General features: G+C 39.0%; 1 protein-coding gene across 1 annotated transcript in view; it reads right to left on the bottom strand.

The window, feature by feature from the left end:
• LOC136866005 (vesicular integral-membrane protein VIP36) overlaps positions 1 to 20,161 on the bottom strand; it is a 189,530-nt gene that overhangs the window by 43,808 nt on the left and 125,561 nt on the right. The window contains exon 5 of the mRNA XM_067142614.2: positions 11,905 to 12,071. Coding sequence (XP_066998715.2) covers positions 11,905 to 12,071 — 167 coding nt within the window. The remainder of the gene's footprint in view (positions 1 to 11,904; positions 12,072 to 20,161) is intronic.

The following is a 20,161-nucleotide window of genomic DNA, read 5'->3' as shown; positions in this document are numbered from 1 at the left end:
TAGTTGGGCATTGAAGTCACCCAAAAGAAGCTTGACATGGTGTTTGGGGATTTTGTTTAATTTTTCATCCAGTAGGTCCCAGAAATTATCAACTTCGTCTGGATCAGACCTATTCTTATCGTTTGTAGGAGCATGTGCGTTAACTAGGGCGTAGGTTTTGTTTGCGCATTTAATTGTGAGTATAGACAATCTGTCATTCACAGGTTCGAAATTTGCAACCGATTTAAGGATCTTGGTTCTAACAGCAAACGCGGTTCCAAGCACCACAGCTCCATTGAGGATTCCTTTTTGCGCTTTGCTCTTGAAAAATCGGTAGCCTTCGGATTCAAAAATCTCTTCATCTGGGTACCTTGTTTCCTGTAGGGCCATTATGGATATTTGATTTTCGTGAAGAGCTTTGCTGAGGGTTTTCAGCTTGCCAGTTTGTGTAAGTGAATTTATGTTGAAAGTTGCTAGAAAGGTTTTAGATTTTGGCCTGAGTTTTTGACTCTTCGGGGTACACCGAGACGCTCCGACTCGTCTCTTGCATGATGTCGAGTCTCCCCCAGAATCCGAACGAGACTCGTGCGCCGTGGCGTTCACGACGAGGGATTTATCCGAAGATTTACCCCCTGGGGTATGTTTCTTGAAATGTTGTGCCATAATGTTTTTTGACTTGACTTTGCTTTGGATGGGTACCCATCCTTTTACAACTAGGGTTGTTAGCCCTAGAGGTTGCCTCGAGATGTTTTCTGGCTTCTGGTCATTTACCAGTCTTTGCCGTAACCCTGGCAAGGGACCAGTTTTTTTTTCACGGTGTTATTTTATTTCCCTACTACCCTCTGACTCTGCTGGCGGCAGAGCCAGCGAGCTTCCCCAATTCCAATGGGACGCGCCCGATGGAGGTAACCGGTAAATGCCCACACGGTTATTATTATTATTATTATTATTTGCACTAAAAGGAAGAAGATTTAGGCCCTACTCACAAAGTTTTGTTTGGAACTGCGAAAGCAAATTATTTACTGTCAAGAAAGTTTCAAAGTGATAACTTAGAAAGAAGGTTTAGTCAGTACTTATAGCTTATTGGTTGTAGCTACACTATTACTTCACTTCAAGTCCTAGAAAGTGAGATGAAAATTAGGATTAAGGATGTTCGAGGGTTGCGGTGGTGGTGATGATGGTATGGAAAAGTGAGGTTTGGCTGTAGCCAATTACAAATGTCTGATTCCATCAAGACAGCTGTTATTGGGCTCAATATGGAAGTAATAAACAAGTTAGACTCACTTTTATCATGTGATTTTTTGGTGGGCAATCTGAGATGTCAGGGGTAATATGCTGTACATTTCTGGGTATATACTAAGGACAATATCCAGAAGGGTAAGCTGTGACAATTGTTTAGGTCTCCTGCAGAATAATGAACAGGTGATAGCTATTTTGAAGAACATCAGAGGTGGGTTAGTGGTGCCATCACATTGTGTCATGTGTGTTTGCAGAATAGTGGTATATGAAGACTACCTGGATTGTGAAAATTATAAAGAATTTCTGTTCTCTCTATCCTGAGCTGCTTTAGGAAGAGAGAACAATCAACAGTTCTGGTTTGAACGCCGTCATTGTGGGTGTGACAATAACTGTGTGATAGATTGTTTATTGTCTACATTTTCCAATGTAGTGTTAAAAAAGTGCTGAAAGCAGATGAAGAACAGGAGTTATGTCAGCAGTGAGGATAAAAACACTAAGCGGAGGAAGCTGTTAACGCTTCACAATCATTGAGCTTGTGAGTACTCTTCTTAAAGTGCTTTGTTTTTATTAATTTAAAATGTGTATTTCTAACTTCAGTGAATGCATTTAATGATTGTGTTTCTTAGTACCATTTTACGAAGAGTGTGCATTTATCATAATCATCGTGTTGGTCTAAATGCTGTGAATATGGGTGAAGCCACTCAAAATCGGACACGCCTCCTTTTCTCTCGGCCTCCGCTTGACAGATAGATACAGCATTGCCAAGCATACCTTCCGGCTTTAACTGTAGATGGCTCTGGCTGGAGTGCGTGTCGTTGCTGCTACTTGCGACACGGGGGGGGAATGCAAAAGTATAGAAGGAACTTGGGGTATCTACAAGCAAGACATATTTTTCCAACTCTGTGGACAGTAATCAGAAAGTCTGGGTGTTCTTCGAAGTCCCTCACTTGTTAAAACTATTACGTAATCATTTCCTTGATGATGGAATCACTTTGCCAGATGGGACTACTGTGACAAAAACTCTTATAGATCTCCTAAGGCATCAGAAAAGTTACCTTTCAATCGTACACCATATATCAGAGATTCACCTGAACGTTACTGGACGTGCTCGTCAAAATGTCAGAACGGCTGCACAGCTGTTTTCACGTCGCACTGCCCAAGCAATTTCCAATTTCTTTGAGATCATTTAAGCAAAGGCTAGGAAAACAACAGATAAGGAATCTGCCACCTAGGCGACTGCCCTAAATGCAGATCAGTACTGATTGATTGATTGATTGATTACTTTTTTTTTTGTTGCTATTTGCAGCATTTGCCTGGTGTGAAAATGGGAAACCATGGAAAACCCCCTTCAGAGCTGCCGACAGTGGGGCTCGAACCCACTATTTCCCGATTACTGGAAACTGGCCGCACTTAAGCGATTGCAGCTATCGAGCTCGGTGATTGATTATTATTATTAGTAAATATATTCTACACAAACATAATGAGGGGAATATTATTGAATTAATAAATGATGTATTCGATGTTTTGAATTCAAGGGTCCCTAACAACGAACAAGCTCCCCTTAGAAGTAGTTATGACCTCAAACATCGAAGATAAAAGATTTTTTTTGACATTTGCTCGAGTATGCGGCTGGGGAAAAGAAGCAATCTCCTTCCGTTCCAGAAAGGGATTTTAATATCCATAAACTTGCTTATTGCACTCTTTGGAGATGTGAAAGGCATTGGGGCAAAACACATTTTGACTTCCAGACTGAATCAAGACTGTCTGGAAAATTATTTTTCTAGGCTTCGGGGTCTCGGTATATTTTATAACAATCCCATTCCTTTCGAAGTGAAGAACAGAGTACGCCTCTTAATACTAACTGGGAACGCGAACGACATGCCTCTATCTCGTGGAGCAGCTGTTGCTCAGGGCAGAAGTCAACTTTCTACATGTTTTGACTCCCTGACACCTGACGAAGGAACTGAAGAAGAATTCCGGAATTTCCTTTCCAGTGAACTTTGCATCGAAGTGACTGAAAACCCGTCCGATGTTTTGAGTTTTGATAGAAGTGAAGAAAACTTGCTACTTGATACTGATCTAAGCAGTTTAACGATTCCCAATGAAGATGTAACAGACAATGCTTTAAAATATTTGGCAAGTTACGTCTTCTACAAGTGTAAAAACCTTGGCAATTCTTTGGGAACAAAAACGGATATATGTCGCCTTGATGCGAAACTATCCTCTGAACAAGACTGAATCACTATTATTTCTAAAAGTGGCCTCACTTCTCCTTCCCCTGAGTGGTTGGCTATGACAATGGAGTTTGAAGTTATTTTTGCTTCCTTCCATGGGCACTGTATTTCAACGTGCTACAATATAATGGAAACATTAACATCAACTATACGTTCGAAATTTCCCGAAGTCAACAGGAAAATCATTGCCCTATATGTAAGGACAAGGACTTTCATTCACATCAGACATTTGTACAAAAAGGCCAAATGGGAAGCAATGAAGAAGAATGCAGTAAAGAAGAACCTACTCTGGGTTGTATCTCCTTAACAGCCATAGATTACATTTTCTGCCTTAACATAAAAAAATAAGCTTTAGCCGGTGACAGTGTTCCCAACTTCAACTTTTGAAGGATATTTGAAACATACCGTGGCAAAAACAGCCCACTGAGTGCCGTAGCCTGCTAAGTCGTGGTAGCCTGCAGATAGTGGAAGGATAGCCTTGCGAAATCCACATCTGTCTTGTGTGATACAGGAGAAAAATGTTAAAACAATTTTAAGAACTACCTACCGGTATTCATTGTAATATGATTATTAACAAAAAACATGCCTAACTAAGGCTTACGAGACTGGCACATACATTATGCACTATAATTTGCCCTACGATAAATATTTTCTATTTTTCTCTCATTCATTAAACATATTCATGATTTAAATATATGTTCCAAGTCATGAAAGGAAAACATTCCAGTTTGAAAGTGCAAAAGAAACAATGAATATTACTTTGCATTCAGCATTTAATGCAAGAGAATAGTACAGACCGCAGATGTGTTCTTCCCGATGACGTCACAAGCCGCTGACCAATGGCAGCACACATGCCCGGAATGGCCTACCTGTTGAGTATTCTAAGTTCCTTGGTGTGGCCTCCAGAGAGGCCTGGTGCAGGTCTTTTGAGTTAATGCTGTATAGGCAACCTGTGCATCTGTGAGGATGGGGCCCTACCTAGGATGATTTCTAATGCTAAAAACAATAGAAACACTCAACCCCAGGGCCACAGGAATCAACGAATGAAAGTTAAAATCTCTGAACTGGCCAGGAAACAAACCTGGGATCCCTGTGACCAAAGACCAGCATGCTAACTGTTCAGCCATGGAGCTGGACAGCATACATACAAATAATGACTTGTTATTCTTTGATATTGTTAAACTGTCAAAACTTTATTTTGCAGATCCGAAGAATAGCTCTAATTATTGTCCTCATTAGCAGTGACGGTTCTCTTACTGCTTTCAATAATGAGCCCATACTGTTTATACATCTTACTTCTACCACTGATCTGCATTTAGGACTGTAGTCCAAGTGCCATATTCCTTATCAGTTATTTACCTAGTCTTTTCTTAAATAATTTTTAAAAAGTCAGAAACTCCCATGGTAAATTATTCCAATTCCTAATTCCTCTTCCTATAAATTAACATTAATTTGTCCTCTTGAATACAACTTTATCTTCATATTATGATCTTTCCTACCTTTACAAGCTCCACTCAAGTTCGTTCCTCTTCTAATATCATTCCATGCCACCTCTCCATTGACAGCTAGGAACATACCACATAGTCAAGCAGCTCATCTCCTTACTTCTGAGTGTTTCTAATGTCATTCCATGCCACCTCCCCACTGACAGCTAGGAACATACCACATAGTCAAGCAGCTCATCTCCTTACTCCTGAGTTTTCCCAGCTCAAAAATTGTAACATTTTTGTAACAAACTCATTTGTCAGAAATCACCCAGAACAAATGGAATAACTTTCCTTTGTATCTTTTTGAGTTCTTGATTCAAATAATCCTTGTGAGGGTCGCACATTTGAATCGTACACTTTTTGTGGTCTTACCAGTGTCTTTTATGCCCTTTCCTTTACATCCTTTCTGTTACCCCTAAATACCTCTCGTAATTATATGTAGAGATCTGTAACCCTCATTTACAGCCTTGTTAATATGATTACCCTAATGAAGATCTTTCCTTATGTTAACACCTAGGTGCTTACAGTAGTCCCCACGAGGTACTTTCATTCCATAAACTCAGTAACTAAAACTGAGAAGACCCTTGTATACGCTGGGCTGAGTGTCTCAGATGGTTGACGTGCTGACCTTCTGACCCCAACTTGGCAGGTTCGATCTTGGCTTAGCCCGGTGGTATTTGAAGGTGCTCCAATACGTCAGTCTCATGTCGGAAGATTTACTGGCACGTAAAAGAACTCCTGTGGAACTAAATTCCGATACCTCGGCGTCTCAAAACATCGTAAAAATGTATTTAGTGGGACGTAAAGCCAGTAACATTATTGTGTATGCATGTATGTATGTTTAGTTCTTAGCCCGAAAAATGGTTGGATCCTCAACAGCTCCGCCATCAGCTGTCACAGATGGCCTAGGCTTCACTGAAGAGGCGTACTAGGGAATGAGTGAGGTAGCTTCCCATTGCTTTCCTCACCGAGCCAGAAGTTGCTATTACATATCAGTCTGCCAAGTCCGCTGAAATGCATGCACCAACTGACTCTACGAGCAACATTTTCACACCATTTGTAACAGGGACTGGCTGCATAAGAAATGGCATTACTAGCATTACTCATACCTCAGTCACTTTCATTTTGTCAAAGCACAGAGTACAATATGCTGGAAACAGAGTTGCTGATCACAGTATGACCACTTCATGAATGCTTGCTTCAGGCAATCTTCTGAAATACATAAATTTTTAACGTCAAAAATCTGTCCTGGCGGTGTTTTAATCCTTCCAGGTCTAAGTCATCATATCCAGATATTATTCATGAGTATCTAACGAAGGTCCTTTGATGGTGTGAACTGAAGTTTGTTCAGGATAATGTGATCTTCCATCCACTTCACTGCCGCCTTGAACTGAAAAAATATTCAGTAACACACTGTGAAGCTGAAGGTAAGGTGTGTATCCAGGAGGGATGACCCTGAATGAACACACCGTGTTGTTAGGTTTTTCCCTTTCTCTTTATAATTTGCTTTACGTCATACCGACACAACGACGGCAACGATGGTATAGGAAAGGACTAGGAGTGGGAAGGAAGCAGCCGTGGACAGTCCCAGCATTTGCCTTGTGTGAAAATGGGAAACCCACAAAAAAAACATTTTCAGGGCTGCCAACAGTGGCGTTCGAGCCCACTATCTCCTGAATGCAAGCTGATAGCTGTGAGACCCCAACCACATGGCCACTTGCACAGTGTCATTAGGTGTGATGGCATCTATACGCGATCTGTCTTGATATGTGCCGAGCAGGTCAACCACAAGAAGAGACTCCTGAACTGCATGTGGGAAGAAGACATTTTGAAAGAACTGTGCCATGATTTGTTACATGATTAGGCCGGACTTCGAAACCACCTGAACCAGATTTTTTGGTTTCAGCAATTGTTGTGATACTCGCACCCTGCCTGACTTTTGGTTACTGATAAATCACCAGCATCTTTGGAAACACGCATCCACTAACTGCAATAAGGAATGAGTTGTCCCATGCTCACTGTACACCAAACTTCTTACTAATTCTGCAGAGTCTGCAGTGAGTGAGGTTCTTTTTGCATACCACTTTGTTCTGTATGATAGGTTATATCTGGTTATGTTGCATGATGTTCATTAACAGTATCACGTTACAAAACTAATCACACCTTTTAGTGACATTGCCTTCTTGTCCCAGGTGTTAGATGTTACACATTTTGTTATTGCTTGCAAGCCAAGATTGTGTCACTGATTGAAGATTGCCTCGATTGTCTCGAGCATTTTCCAGACCCAAATTCGAAGATCATTACTATGAACATTTGTGCGTTAAGTAGATCTCGTGATCCTGAATTTTTCAGCCACATAGTAATCATCAACTATATGATGTTCTGAGGACTGGCTTTCCTTTCCTTTCTCTTTTTTGCTAGGGGCTTTACGTCGCACCGACACAGATAGGTCTTATGGCGACGATGGGATAGGAAAGGCCTAGGAGTTGGAAGGAAGCGGCCGTGGCCTTAATTAAGGTACAGCCCCAGCATTTGCCTGGTGTGAAAATGGGAAACCACGGAAAACCATCTTCAGGGCTGCCGATAGTGGGATTCGAACCTACTATCTCCCAGATGCAAGCTCACAGCCGCGCGCCTCTACACGCACGGCCAACTCGCCCGGTCTTTTCCTTTCTCTACCGAGTGACGTAGATATTGTAGATAACATATGTCTTGCATTTATGAACTGTCCTGATCAATTGTTTTGCTTTTCCAGAATCTTGAAATGCAATGGTCTTCTTTGCTATTTCCAGGGAATACCATCCCAGTTCTTCCTCTTATGTAAACTTGGCAGAAATGGACAACTGGCTTCCATCACTTAATGACATCTTTTCTTCAGGTTCTGGACTGGCACTTGAATTGTCATCAGTTCTTTTCTGGCATTTCTTCTTCTGTGCATTCATATTCTTCGATGTAGCATATTGTATGTTCATTACATATGTTACATCCGTCTGTTGCCACTGTTTTCAATCACGTTGATTATGAATTCAGTAGCCTTTCTCTCGTCGTGTGCTGTAATTTCTGTCATCAAAATCACTGTCGTCGTCCAAAGACAACGCCTTGTCTATGCTACCATTGTTCTCTTTCCTCAGCTCCTAATTTCATTTCATAGTAGGAACCATAATGAAGATTCTGTGCCATTTCTGTACATTTTCATTTTTATTTGTAATGAGTAGTAACAATTATGCTCACAATATTTGGAGGATTCACAGCATGTGAGTCTGTTAGTGAGAGTTAACTCTCTTGCTACATCGATCACAGAATAAACAGAATGACTGTGTAGCTGCCTCAGTTGATTTGTCACAATTGGAGAACGTACTGGTTGTGAAGCTCGTGCATAACATCTACAGTATACAGTACTAGTACAGGTACAACTAGATGTCGCTCTGACAGCTTTATCATGTGACCTTCGAGATGCCTATTCTGAAAACAAAAGACGTGCAGTGATTATATTCTAAAACAACTCGTGATCAAATGTTTAAATGAGTAAAGAGACTGCAATTATTGTGAAATGATGTTAGACATGGACCCTTATAAGTGGAACATCAAATATCTGTATTTGACAATGTAACTGATGATGGCACATGTTTTGCATATTTGTTACATACACATCATGCACATCTGTGAGCCACAACTTTCTTCTAATCGCAATTGCAAATTATGCAAACTTTCTTTTAAACTGTGATATGGTCCTTTTTTTCTGCAGCAAGTCATCTAATTATCAATATATGGTTTCTGTCTCAATCCATGAATGCGAGGGATTCCTCATGCCTACATTATTATGTCACACAATGAGGATCCCCAAGTCAGTAGAGTTTCAAACTACCGTCAAATGGGGTGATTTTGGACGGTTTTGAGGTTATTTTCGTCTTAACTCACGAAGGGGATCTTAAATTGTATTGTTTATCATCCTAATAATGGGGAATATATCCAATTAATGCAATTCCCAACAAATGAAAAATATACGCCAACACAGGTTTTCCTGATAAAACAAAATGTAGTGTCCGAATTCACCCCGTACTTCGGGGTGATTTTGGACGCACATGCATTTTAAACCGTTGTCCGAAGTTTCAAAGCGTATTAGGTGATTTCGGACATAAATAGTCCATTATTCAATTCCTCATTCTTTTTGCTTTAGTTTTGTGATATTTAAAGTGTTCGGAGGGTATCCAAAATATGACTAACTGGTTAAAATCATTGTAATGATAAATGTAATGTGTTACTGATCGATCTTTTTTTCTGGCAAGGTAAATGTAAAAGTTTTCCGGTCTAAATTGAAATATTAATAGTTATGAACTGTACAGAGATCCTACTGAGAAATCTTAATAATTTTTCTTACAAAAGATACAAATATCAGAGAAAAAAAATCGATACAATGAACATGTAGTTGCCACGGCCTATAAATCTAAAATACATTTTCTTTGAAAATTAACATTCCTCTCTTCTCAATTTGGACTGGAAGTACTTTCAAAATTTGTTCTTTAGCTATTGTATCCTCAGCAGGGATGTTAGGGAACACAAACACTTTTCTGCTCTTTTTATATGGGCGCAAGATATGACATCCACATCCCTTGAACGAATATTTCAGGCCAGGCCAAAATACTGCCTGTATGTTCTTTGTTCCTCAACTTGTATTTATAATCTGCAACAAGGAAAGCCTCTTCTTGCACTACCAGAACGTCATTACATTCATTGTGTCCTTCATCGCATTCATTTTCACTTCTGCTGCTAGCGCCATCAATTGTTTCTGCACTGCTTTCATCTAGATGGAAGTCACGGCCAAAAATCGGCTTCCCAGGTAGAACATTTCATTTGCGGTGGTGGGGGGAAGTAGCAGGTTGTGTTGGGTATTTGGTTGGAGCATGGCCGGAGGGTGATGAGCTTCCATGAGCATTTCCTTCTTCCTCATTTAGCATAGGTTGTCTTCCCATTTTTAGGATGTACATTCCACACTTTATTTTGTAGGGTGGACCAAGGCATAGGCCTACCATAGAAATCAATAATGCTTTCCTATAAGACAACTTGCCACGTTTAATATCACGTATGGCTTTTTCTAATAATTTTGGTTCGTAATTACCCCTCAAAGCAGCTTCTTTCTGCCTCTGATAATTTCTAGGCATTGTCCGAAATCACCCAGACTGCTTCCAATTTTCAGTCCAATGTGCGTAAAACACTATTTTTCACTAAATTACACCAAAATTCCACAGCAATCGTTTATAAACACTTCAGTCAGTTGAACTCACTAAAAACCATAGTTATAATACACTCCTTCCGACCGCAACAATCGAAAGTATCCACTTAATGATAATGCATGAACTTCCAACATTGCCAGTACACACGGGAAATTTTCCAAAGTATGATGTCGATACGTAATAAAAAGCAAAGGACGCGGGAAACATAACCTCAAGATTAAACTAAAATGCGCGCGGAAGTGCAAAGCACCGGCTGCTCGTTGCTATGCGACAAAATACGGCAAATCTACCATACTGTCCGAAACCACCTCTGTGTCCGAAATCACCCCGTTTGACGGTATTTCTTAAATAAAATTTGTCGGCAGTGTAACCTCCTCCCTAGAGGATACATGAACTTGGGGGCATAAGACTCAAGCGGGTGTGGTAGTATACACCCCACGAGGGGAAGGTGCCTTCCCCCTTTCAGCAGGTTAGGAAGGACATTTCCAGCCCCAACATAACCATCTCTACCAACTTTGAAACACGGCAGACCGCTCCTTTGGGCTTGGACTATTAGTGTGCTTTGCTGGAATTTTGAATGGGACTAGAATCTTGACTTGTCAATTACTATCTGAAGGCCCATTGAATGCTGAACTTGAAAATATCAGCCTTAATAGTATGCTGCTGAAACTGAGAACCTCAGATGAGGCGTTCATAGCAATTACACCTTTTGTGTGCAGTTTGTGGCAGGAGATGTCTTTCATGATCTTAATTTTCTATACCATCTTCCATTCAGTTATGCCATGAAGTTCCTGTCCTAAGGAGAATAGCAGTGTGTACACTTCAGCATTATAAAGTTTCTTACCACATTTTGTTTTTACAATTTGCTTTACTTCGCACCAACACAGATAGGTTTTACGGTAATGATAGGATAGAAAAGGGCTAGGAGTGGGAATGAGACGGCCGTGGCTTCAATTAACCTTTTAAGTGCTGAGTTACCAGTTGACTCATAGACATAATAACTGGATCTGAGAATCACGCGATTGTCCTTGTCCCAAGTAGACACCGTTCTACAACCTCATACTACCTCTGAAAATTACAGCACCAACTTCTTTGCAGTGTTCCCTGGAATCTCCTAATGATGTCCACATATGGATACAAGAGGCTTCTTGTCTCTACTACAGTCATAACTCTTGCCCAAATTGATTAGGCAAAGTTATAAAAATAAGGCCTAAACAGACAGCCAACAAAGTTTATAACAAAGAAATCAAGCTAAAAATCTACTTACATATTAAACAATTTTACATCAGGTGTCTCCTGCCACTATGTTAGACCAGTGGGCATAACAGACAGATCCAAGTGATGAAGATTAATTAACATTCTAATGGTAAGGTAAGGTAAGGTAAGGTAAGGGTTATTCTGCCCGAAGGCAGGTCCGGACCTCTGCAGAGGTGTTCCTGAGCTGGAGTTTACGTGCGGTAGGGTGGCCAGTTCCTTTCCGCTCCTCCATTCCCTTACCCCCCACCAACAGCGCGTGGCAACCCATCCAACTCCTGACCACGCCCAATGTTGCTTAACTTCGGAGATCTCATGGGATCCGGGGTTTCAACACGGCTACGGCCGTTGGCACATTCTAATGAGACCCTGAATTTCCAGGATACTTTCAAAATATCCTCACAATCCCTTATTAGAGAAATGAAACATAATTCATAGTTGCTTCATATTATATGTAAAGAAAAATACCTTAATACTTACATCATCTGGGATGTCCAATTCATATAATCTGACAGATAATACATCATGGATATCTGAGAGATCTCCAGTGGCAGCTGAAATTCCAAAATAATACCCTGTGGGCAGTCTGACACCTTTCACAGACAAGCATTCCCTCCAAGCTGCTTTATTCTCTATGTCAGTTGAGACTGGAACAAACCATATGCACCAGAACTCAGTATGATTTGATACATACAGATATAGGAAGGTTGCATTCATAACACCATGCAAACTATAATAAGGCAGTCATTATTATGAACATTTTTAATACATTAAGAATACACTTCTCAGTTGAGATTTGAAAACATATTTTGGTAGAAAAGAAAGTATGATCTATTGAACACATCTTATTGGTCTACTTAAAAATAGAGCGTGTCCCTGTAGCAAGTTCTTCCTAAAATAATCTTCCCACTGCCTTACTCATTCCACGACTACCGTATATCAATGCATGATTAAAAAAAAAAAAAAGCAATATATCGTATATTGTAACAGGAGAGCAAAGCAGTAGACGACTATTACTACTATTATAACCCTTATTTGAGAGAAAATGCTTGAACGCATCTTTTATATCACCAGCATTATTTTCCCCTAGTTTCCAAGAAAACAGTGTCACAGTTTACTTTACAATCATAAAATATGAAAAAGTAAGAAATATATTTATCTACATTTCTTGCTACAGAGAAGCTAATGTGCATTCAATTTAATACTGTTCTATTTACGTTTGGAAACTAAAAATATTAAAACCAATCCAACTGTACAGATTTTACTAAAAATTCATTCCAACCCTTGCATTAGAGCATTTTCTTCAAACAAGTGAATCTTACACCTCCAAAATCAGAACCTATATAATTCTGAGTGATTACTATCAGTGCAAGCATGATCCTTGCTAAAAAGCTCACTCTTCAGCAGAAAGCTCTACGTGCTCAGTGCTTGTGTCGTGTCTAACCTTTCCAAAGATAACTGACATCTAAACTTACAGGTTATCCCTACAGGGTCATCCAGCTGATATATAATTTGGACAAAAAGAAAAATTAATTCCTTACCTGAAGTTTTTAATAAAACATCTTATCACTTGAAGTAGAATTGAAATGCTTAAGAAATTATGCAAGAATATATACAATTACAAATAAAGGTGTGCAGTAACAGCATTTAAACTTTTCCTTACGCTTAGTGTTCCTTTCTCGGTAATTTACAACCAATCGTAAGTAAGGTAAAGTTAATTTCCATAAGCAGAAACTGCAGATGGAATCATCAAGTTAAAATTGTGCTGATACACATGAAAACTGCAGTAGGTAAATAATTAGATCTTATGAAGTTTTTGTTCGACAGCCTTCATATTGCCCATATCATTAATTAAACTCACTTAATGAAGGGGCACAGCTATTTTTAGACAACATTAAGCATGTTTACAGTTTGACATGACAACTGATATTGTAATCAAAGCCACAGGAACTTCAGTTTTTCATGGAATTCAAACCAATTAGATGATTTTTTTTTTTAAAATCCAATGTGCATTGGCCAGAACCAAAACTGCTATAGTCAAATGCCAGTGCTGATCTACTTAGCTACCACACACATGATGGTCGTAAGACAGGCAGTTTACAACCTTGTGTGTGGTTTTAACGACGGCTTTCACAGTAGCTTTTAATGTGGTAGTCACAGAAGACTTAACAACTAAACATTTTGATGGCATTAATAGAAACACAGAGTATGGTTCGAAAGATTGATCAATGAATTAAAAAAATAAAAAAAATTATCCTAGCTTGTTTAACATCTTTTCAATGGCTATAGATTTTAAGAGATGTCAGGGTGTCAGAATTTTGTCCATAAGAATTCTTTGAAAATGTCAAGAGCCAATGACACACATTTAAAACACTTTCAAGCACTTCACATGATGCACAGGCTAATAAACTAAAACTAATTAAAGATTTTTTTTAAATGTTCATAATATATATAATAGACGGGAAGCTAGGAATGAGGATAGGAACACATACATAGGATAACACAATTACAGGGTAACATGAGCAGAGAGAGCAACAGGATAGCAAAACAAGACAAGGACAAATATGAAAATACATACTAATTTATCTTTATGCCGGTTTGTAAGAGAAAATCATGCTTTCAAAAATAATTCCAGTAGTAAGATATCTTCAATCTACAGACATTCCATGAAATTTCTGGCTAGTTTCCCAGTCAGGACATTGAATGATACACTGCAGTGATAAAAACAAAGGATTCTGAAGCACCCAGAAGCAGAGGAGGAAACAAAATGAAATTTCAAGTGAGAGGGTATGCGATGTTATTTCAGTGATTACAAAATTGAGTCAAATTCACAAGGAACTTGGCAGTACGAGCCCACTTATCAATATAACCTTGCATCCCCTCTGGCCTGAATGCATGCACTGATTCGGTTGTGAAGGGTGTCATAAAATCATTGTATCCTCTCCTGAGGCAAGATGGCCCATAACTGTTGTAACTGGTTCTTGATATTCTGGATAATGGCACTGAGAAAGAGTTGATGTCCGAGCTGGTCCCACACGTTCTATTGGGGACAGATCTGGGGATCTTGTTGGCCACGGAAGTACCTCAACATCACACAGACGATTCACAGAAACACGTACCGTGTGTGAATGAGCGTTGTCCTCTTCAAACGTGGTACCACGATCCTGTCGCATGAGAGGTAACACACAAGGACGCAGGATGTTTGTGACGTACTGTTGTTAAATGTTAAACACTAATTTATTGAAACCACCTATTCAATACTGGTTGAGTCTTTATGACTATAACAATGTCATTGCATTAAGTTTGAGTATGGTACATGTTTCGCCTGGCATTGCAGGCATCATCAGCCATTAATTCTATCTCCAAGTCAGAGCTCTGGGTGGATGCTATTTAACAGGATATGAGTAAGACATCTCATTGAAACAAGACAAGTTCGACCAGTTCAGTTCCAAAATGTACCATAAGTTTGAATATATTTTGTAAATTGTGTAAAAATAGTTTTTAAGAATAGTTATAGTACATGTTAATCTCCAGTAAGTTGTAAAAATGTACAGATGATTAATCCCAGTTGCATCAAGCCATTCTCATTACCGACATTATAAAAATTAACAGTCAATATATTTCCATTAAATGTGAACAAGAGTAGAATGTCACATTGGAACTTCCTGTTATTTAACAGTGCAAAGGAGTGATCAAGCCGTCCATGTTTTAAAGTTCCAATGTGACATTCTACTCTTGTTCACATTTAATGGAAATATATTGACTGTTAACTTTTATAATGTCGGTAATGAGAATGGCTTGATGCAATTGGGATTAATCATCTGTACATTTTTACAACTTACTGGAGATTAACATGTACTATAACTATTCTTAAAAACTATTTTTACACAATTTACAAAATATATTCAAACTTATGGTACATTTTGGAACTGAACTGGTCGAACTTGTCTTGAAGTTTCAATGAGATGTCTTACTCATATCCTGTTAAATAGAGAAAATGCTGATACTGGGATGGCATTGTAATCTATTGAAGTCATAGCATTTAAATATTCTTTTTACATTTGTAGGACATTGAAACATGTTCAGCTTATATGGTTTTCTGGGGAGGTCTAAATATTCTGTAGATCAGCATCACTTCTTAGAAGAATGAGCATCAATATTTAGGTGCCTGATAGTGGAATGGCAAGAATGCTGTTGGAGAGTTTGATCAAGATTTGTTAGATAACGGATTAATACATGACCGTATAAACTTGTATGTTGTTTTGTTGTGGAGCTTTTTTGAGGTTATTCAGTGTAAGGCTGAAGAGCAGTTCAGAGGGAAAAGATGGAAAGGGTCCAACGCTTTGAAAAATGAAGATATCAGCAAAAGAAGGCAGTCACTTAGGGCATGAAAATGACAGACTCCCTAGGCTTCGAAAACCTAATACTGTCGGGGGTCAGAAAAGAACAAGAGTTGACTGAAGGAGGTCAGATAGGAAATTCAAAGGTGAGGAGCCTGGCAAAAGTCAGTGGAAGAGATGCCAAACTCAGGTGGGAAATCTGTGGTCGCCAACACACGCTCCCAAGCTGAAAGACCCCAGGCCACAGTTGTTAACACTTTGAAGACGCTCATACAAAATATCGTAAGTCACCCCTCATGGGGTGACATGGTAGTGTGTCCAGGACTCTTAACTTTAGGCTGTCACGCAAAACTAGCGCTACCATTTGGTGTTGTATTGCATTGCTTGTTCACGTAAGGTGTTCATCGAGTGCAGCGCGGTGCCCATTCCTTTCTCAGCATGCTGTGCATTGAGCAACAGACAGTGGAATTTCTCTGGCAACCATCAGAATTCAATTATTAACAGAAAGGAAAATAATGTGAATTGGAGCCTATTATTGCTTCATTCTTACATATTATTGTTACATAACTTCAGAAATGGTTATTATTAGATCGATGGAGCTTCATTGTTCTAAGGAAAGTTAAAATTACAAAAGAAAACAACACAGATAATGATATATCATGATAGTCATTGAATTTATGCCATAGTATAAATGATATGAGAGGATAACAGTTTTCACAAGATACATATCACTTGTGAACCAACTCCTAGTGAGGTTTGCATAAGAATGCTTTGTCTGGGCAATGTTGACAATGTGTTGTTACTTTCTCCGCTTTCCTAGCAGCCTGTCGACTTCCAGTTTTGTTAGCTTCTTTGTAGCATATGCTGCAGTGTTTCCTTCTCTTCCGTGTGGAATTTCTAGTCTTTTCAGTTGGGACAAGGTGTTTTTACTTCATCCGACAAGCACATCAGTTCAAGAGCATGTGTCTCCTTGAAGGTAGTGATGGACATTTTCTGCAGCTTTGGCACTGTTTGATAGTTTCCGTATGCAATCCATGAATTCACCAAACTCGTTGCAATTAGCAGTTCCGTTGCTACCTTGTGATACCATCTGACAGTTTTCTGAACAGAGCTGATCAGATACATCAATGCCGGGCTTTGCTTTGTTATAGTCAATTCTAATTGTGAATAGTCAATAACTACGGATGGTTTGAAAATTTCCGTGTTACTCTTATCATGTTTTCCTGAAGTTACAAATTCTAACTGGTGCTTAGTTGAGAGCATATAAACCTCTCGCTTGTCCATCCATTTCAATGCTAGGATAACATTCTGTGATTCCTTAGCAACCATTTCTCCTTTCTTGACTCTTTCTTTTAGAACTGGCGGAAGCCCAACTCTATTCTTCTGCAAGGTACCAATCAAATGAGTGCGTCTAGCTAAGAGTTTATTCACCAGATCAACTGAAGTGTAGAAATTATCTGTGAACAAAGTTGATCCACTGTCTAAATAAGGATCCATAAGTTCCATCACAACAGCTGTAGCATGGGGTAATCCAGGTTTAGCAGTTGTCCCTTTGCCGCAGTACACTTTTGTGGTGTAGGTATAGCCGTTTGTAACACATAGTTTGAATACCTTCACCCCGTATTTATGAGTCTTATTTGGAATAAACTGGCGAAATATTAGTCTTCCCCTCAAGGGAATCATAGATTCGTCAATGACTACTGTTTCTTGTGGCTTATTTAGTTCTTTGAAATTCTTATTGAGCTTTAGAACAAGAGGTGCGATTTTATACAACCTGTTATGACCTTGGTTCGCTTTACTGTTGAAATGCCAGGAATGCAAAATCAGTAAGAACTTGTCCCGCTTCATTACATGACCCCCAACATAGTTTTTATATAGTCTGTTCTTTCTTGACCAATAATTATATAGTTTGGGAAACTGTGCTAAGCCCATCCACATCAATAAGCCTAAGAACCTTTTCATGTCAGCACAACTGATATCAGTCCACTGAGTGAATCTACTCCGCCTACTCACACATTTCCCTTGCAACACATTCCTTGCATTTTCAATGGTTTCATGCACCATCATATTGATGATATCGTCATTAACTATAGTATGATAGAAATCAACTGGTTGAGATTTAGCACTCAGAGGAAATTTTAAACTGGGGCTACGTGTGAATAAAAAATGTTTCTGCAAACCTGAGAGTGTTCCCCAGTAATTGTCACTGGCTGGTGATATGGTTGAATCATTGCACGGTGCAGCACCAGAATATTTGCTAGTGTCCTCACTACACAAACTACTGTCCAATTCGACTCGGAAAAGGTGGCATCACACTGTAAATGCGAAATGTCAACATCACTTGATTCTGCACTCGAACCCTTTTCAAGTTCTTCTATCACTCTATCGGTAATCATGGTTTACTCGACACAGAAACACATATAACATGAATTAAATTCTTGTCACAAAACTGTAAATTACAAAGAACTTGTTGAAAGGCACATAAACCAACATTCCACAACACAGAGCACAGTGTTCCACAACAACAAACGTAAAAATGCCGTCACTTTCTCTGTTGCATTGCCAACCTAATAACCATATTATGTCGCCCCAATAGGGGGACACAAAAATAGTAACTTTGAACATAAATTATGTCTCTGATTATCATCTACGAATGAAATTATGCACATCCGTAGCCCACAACAACCTGAAATATGTATATCACATTTCCGCAGTTTACCACGAAAAACACAAATGTACGCGTCAACATTAACATGTTAAGGTGTAAAATAATGTGGCTAAATAATGATCTGACACTATGGTTAGCTGGTTCGAGTTCCGTTGATAGAAAACATTTTCAGCATCTTCAGCATCAGAATGTTGGCCAGCAGGGTGGTATACAATTAATAGATTGCTTGCCAAATGCCTTGATTCAATTCCAAACCTCCCTGTAGTATTCATATGGAATGAGGCCATATGGCAATGTTAATGACTATTCGTCTATTGGATTGGGAAGTTAAGACATGAATCACTCATTGACGTCAAATACATTAGGCAAGCCTTGGACATTTCTAGCAACTTTATTTTGCTTTCCTTTCATCTTTTATTCATCTGGGACAGCCAGGTCAGATAACACTAGCCTGCAAAAAAAAAAAAAAAAGTGTTTTGTGCAGTACAAACTAAGATAAGTGGGTTTTGTTAATTTTGTAATGCTAAGTTCAAAAATGAATTTTGTATTGCCGTATCACATCTGGTTAAATGGCAATTGTACAAAATGTTATTTTGTCATTATGTAAAATTTCTGACACTTACTATTGATTGAATTATGCATTCAGAGAGATAAAACAAACAAACTAAACAAGTTAGCAAGCAAGGTAAATGATACACAAATTGAAAGCTTACTCACATTTACTCGGTCAAATTTTTCTGTTTCCTGTACAATTCGCGTGTTTTTGAAGTTCATGAGTGCTCACTGGAAGGGTCGTCAAGTGCAATCGACCAACAGTAATCAGCCATTTTATTTACATTCCAGCGTCCTTCGTAGTGCAGTTCTGCATCTTTGAGATCCTGGTGGAACCTGTCACCTTGATCTTCACTTACGCCTCCTAAATTTAGAGGGAAGTAGTCCAGATGTGACACTAAGAAATGAAGCTTTAGGCTCATTTTACAATCGAGTTGGTTAATTTGTCCAACATGTTTCTTACAATTTCTTTGTTTAGAGGTTCCTTGATGTTACCAAGAAATTTTGTCCCTACATTTTTGAATGCGTGCCATGCATCTTCCTCAATTTTGGTCAATGTTTCTGTGAAACTTTTGTCCATCAGTTTACAAATCTGTGGTCCATCAAATACTCCTTTGATTTTAGTGTCTTGATAATGTGGAAAATTTCATGCATTAACATTTGAAGCATGGACTATTTTTGTCTAATGCCTTAACATACTGTTTCACGATTTCCAATCTGATGTGCAAGGGAGGAAGTAAAATTTGTTCACGGTCAACAAGATTCACATTCAAGACATTTTTGGATCCCGGTTGAAGTTGCTCCCTTTCAGAACAATGTACAGTATCCCAATGTTTATTCTGTGCCTGCTATCTCTTTCGAATAGAAAACAGCGGAATTTTGTGTAGCATTTTTGTTGTTGCAGCAGTAACCTTCAAGTCACCGCAAATTTGCCACTCGTGCTCGTGATATTTAATTCTTTCAAGCACCAACTTTAATGTCTCATATGTTTCGGACAGCTTTGTGGAATGTGCAAGTGGTAAAGAAGCCAGAATGTTGCTGTTATGAAGCAAAACAGCCTTAAGACTTCTTTTGGAAGAGTGAAAAGAAAGGCGCCAGTTGCTAGGGTCATATTCTTTCTCTCCCAATTGATGCAAAAGATTTTGAACATTTGTACAAAATACAAGTTGATTTTCTT

The sequence above is a fragment of the Anabrus simplex genome, chromosome 3, assembly GCF_040414725.1.
Source record: "Anabrus simplex isolate iqAnaSimp1 chromosome 3, ASM4041472v1, whole genome shotgun sequence".
Classification (NCBI taxonomy): Eukaryota; Metazoa; Arthropoda; class Insecta; order Orthoptera; family Tettigoniidae; genus Anabrus; species Anabrus simplex.
Note: the sequence above shows the minus strand (reverse complement) of the source record. Positions and strands in the feature narration are given on the sequence as shown.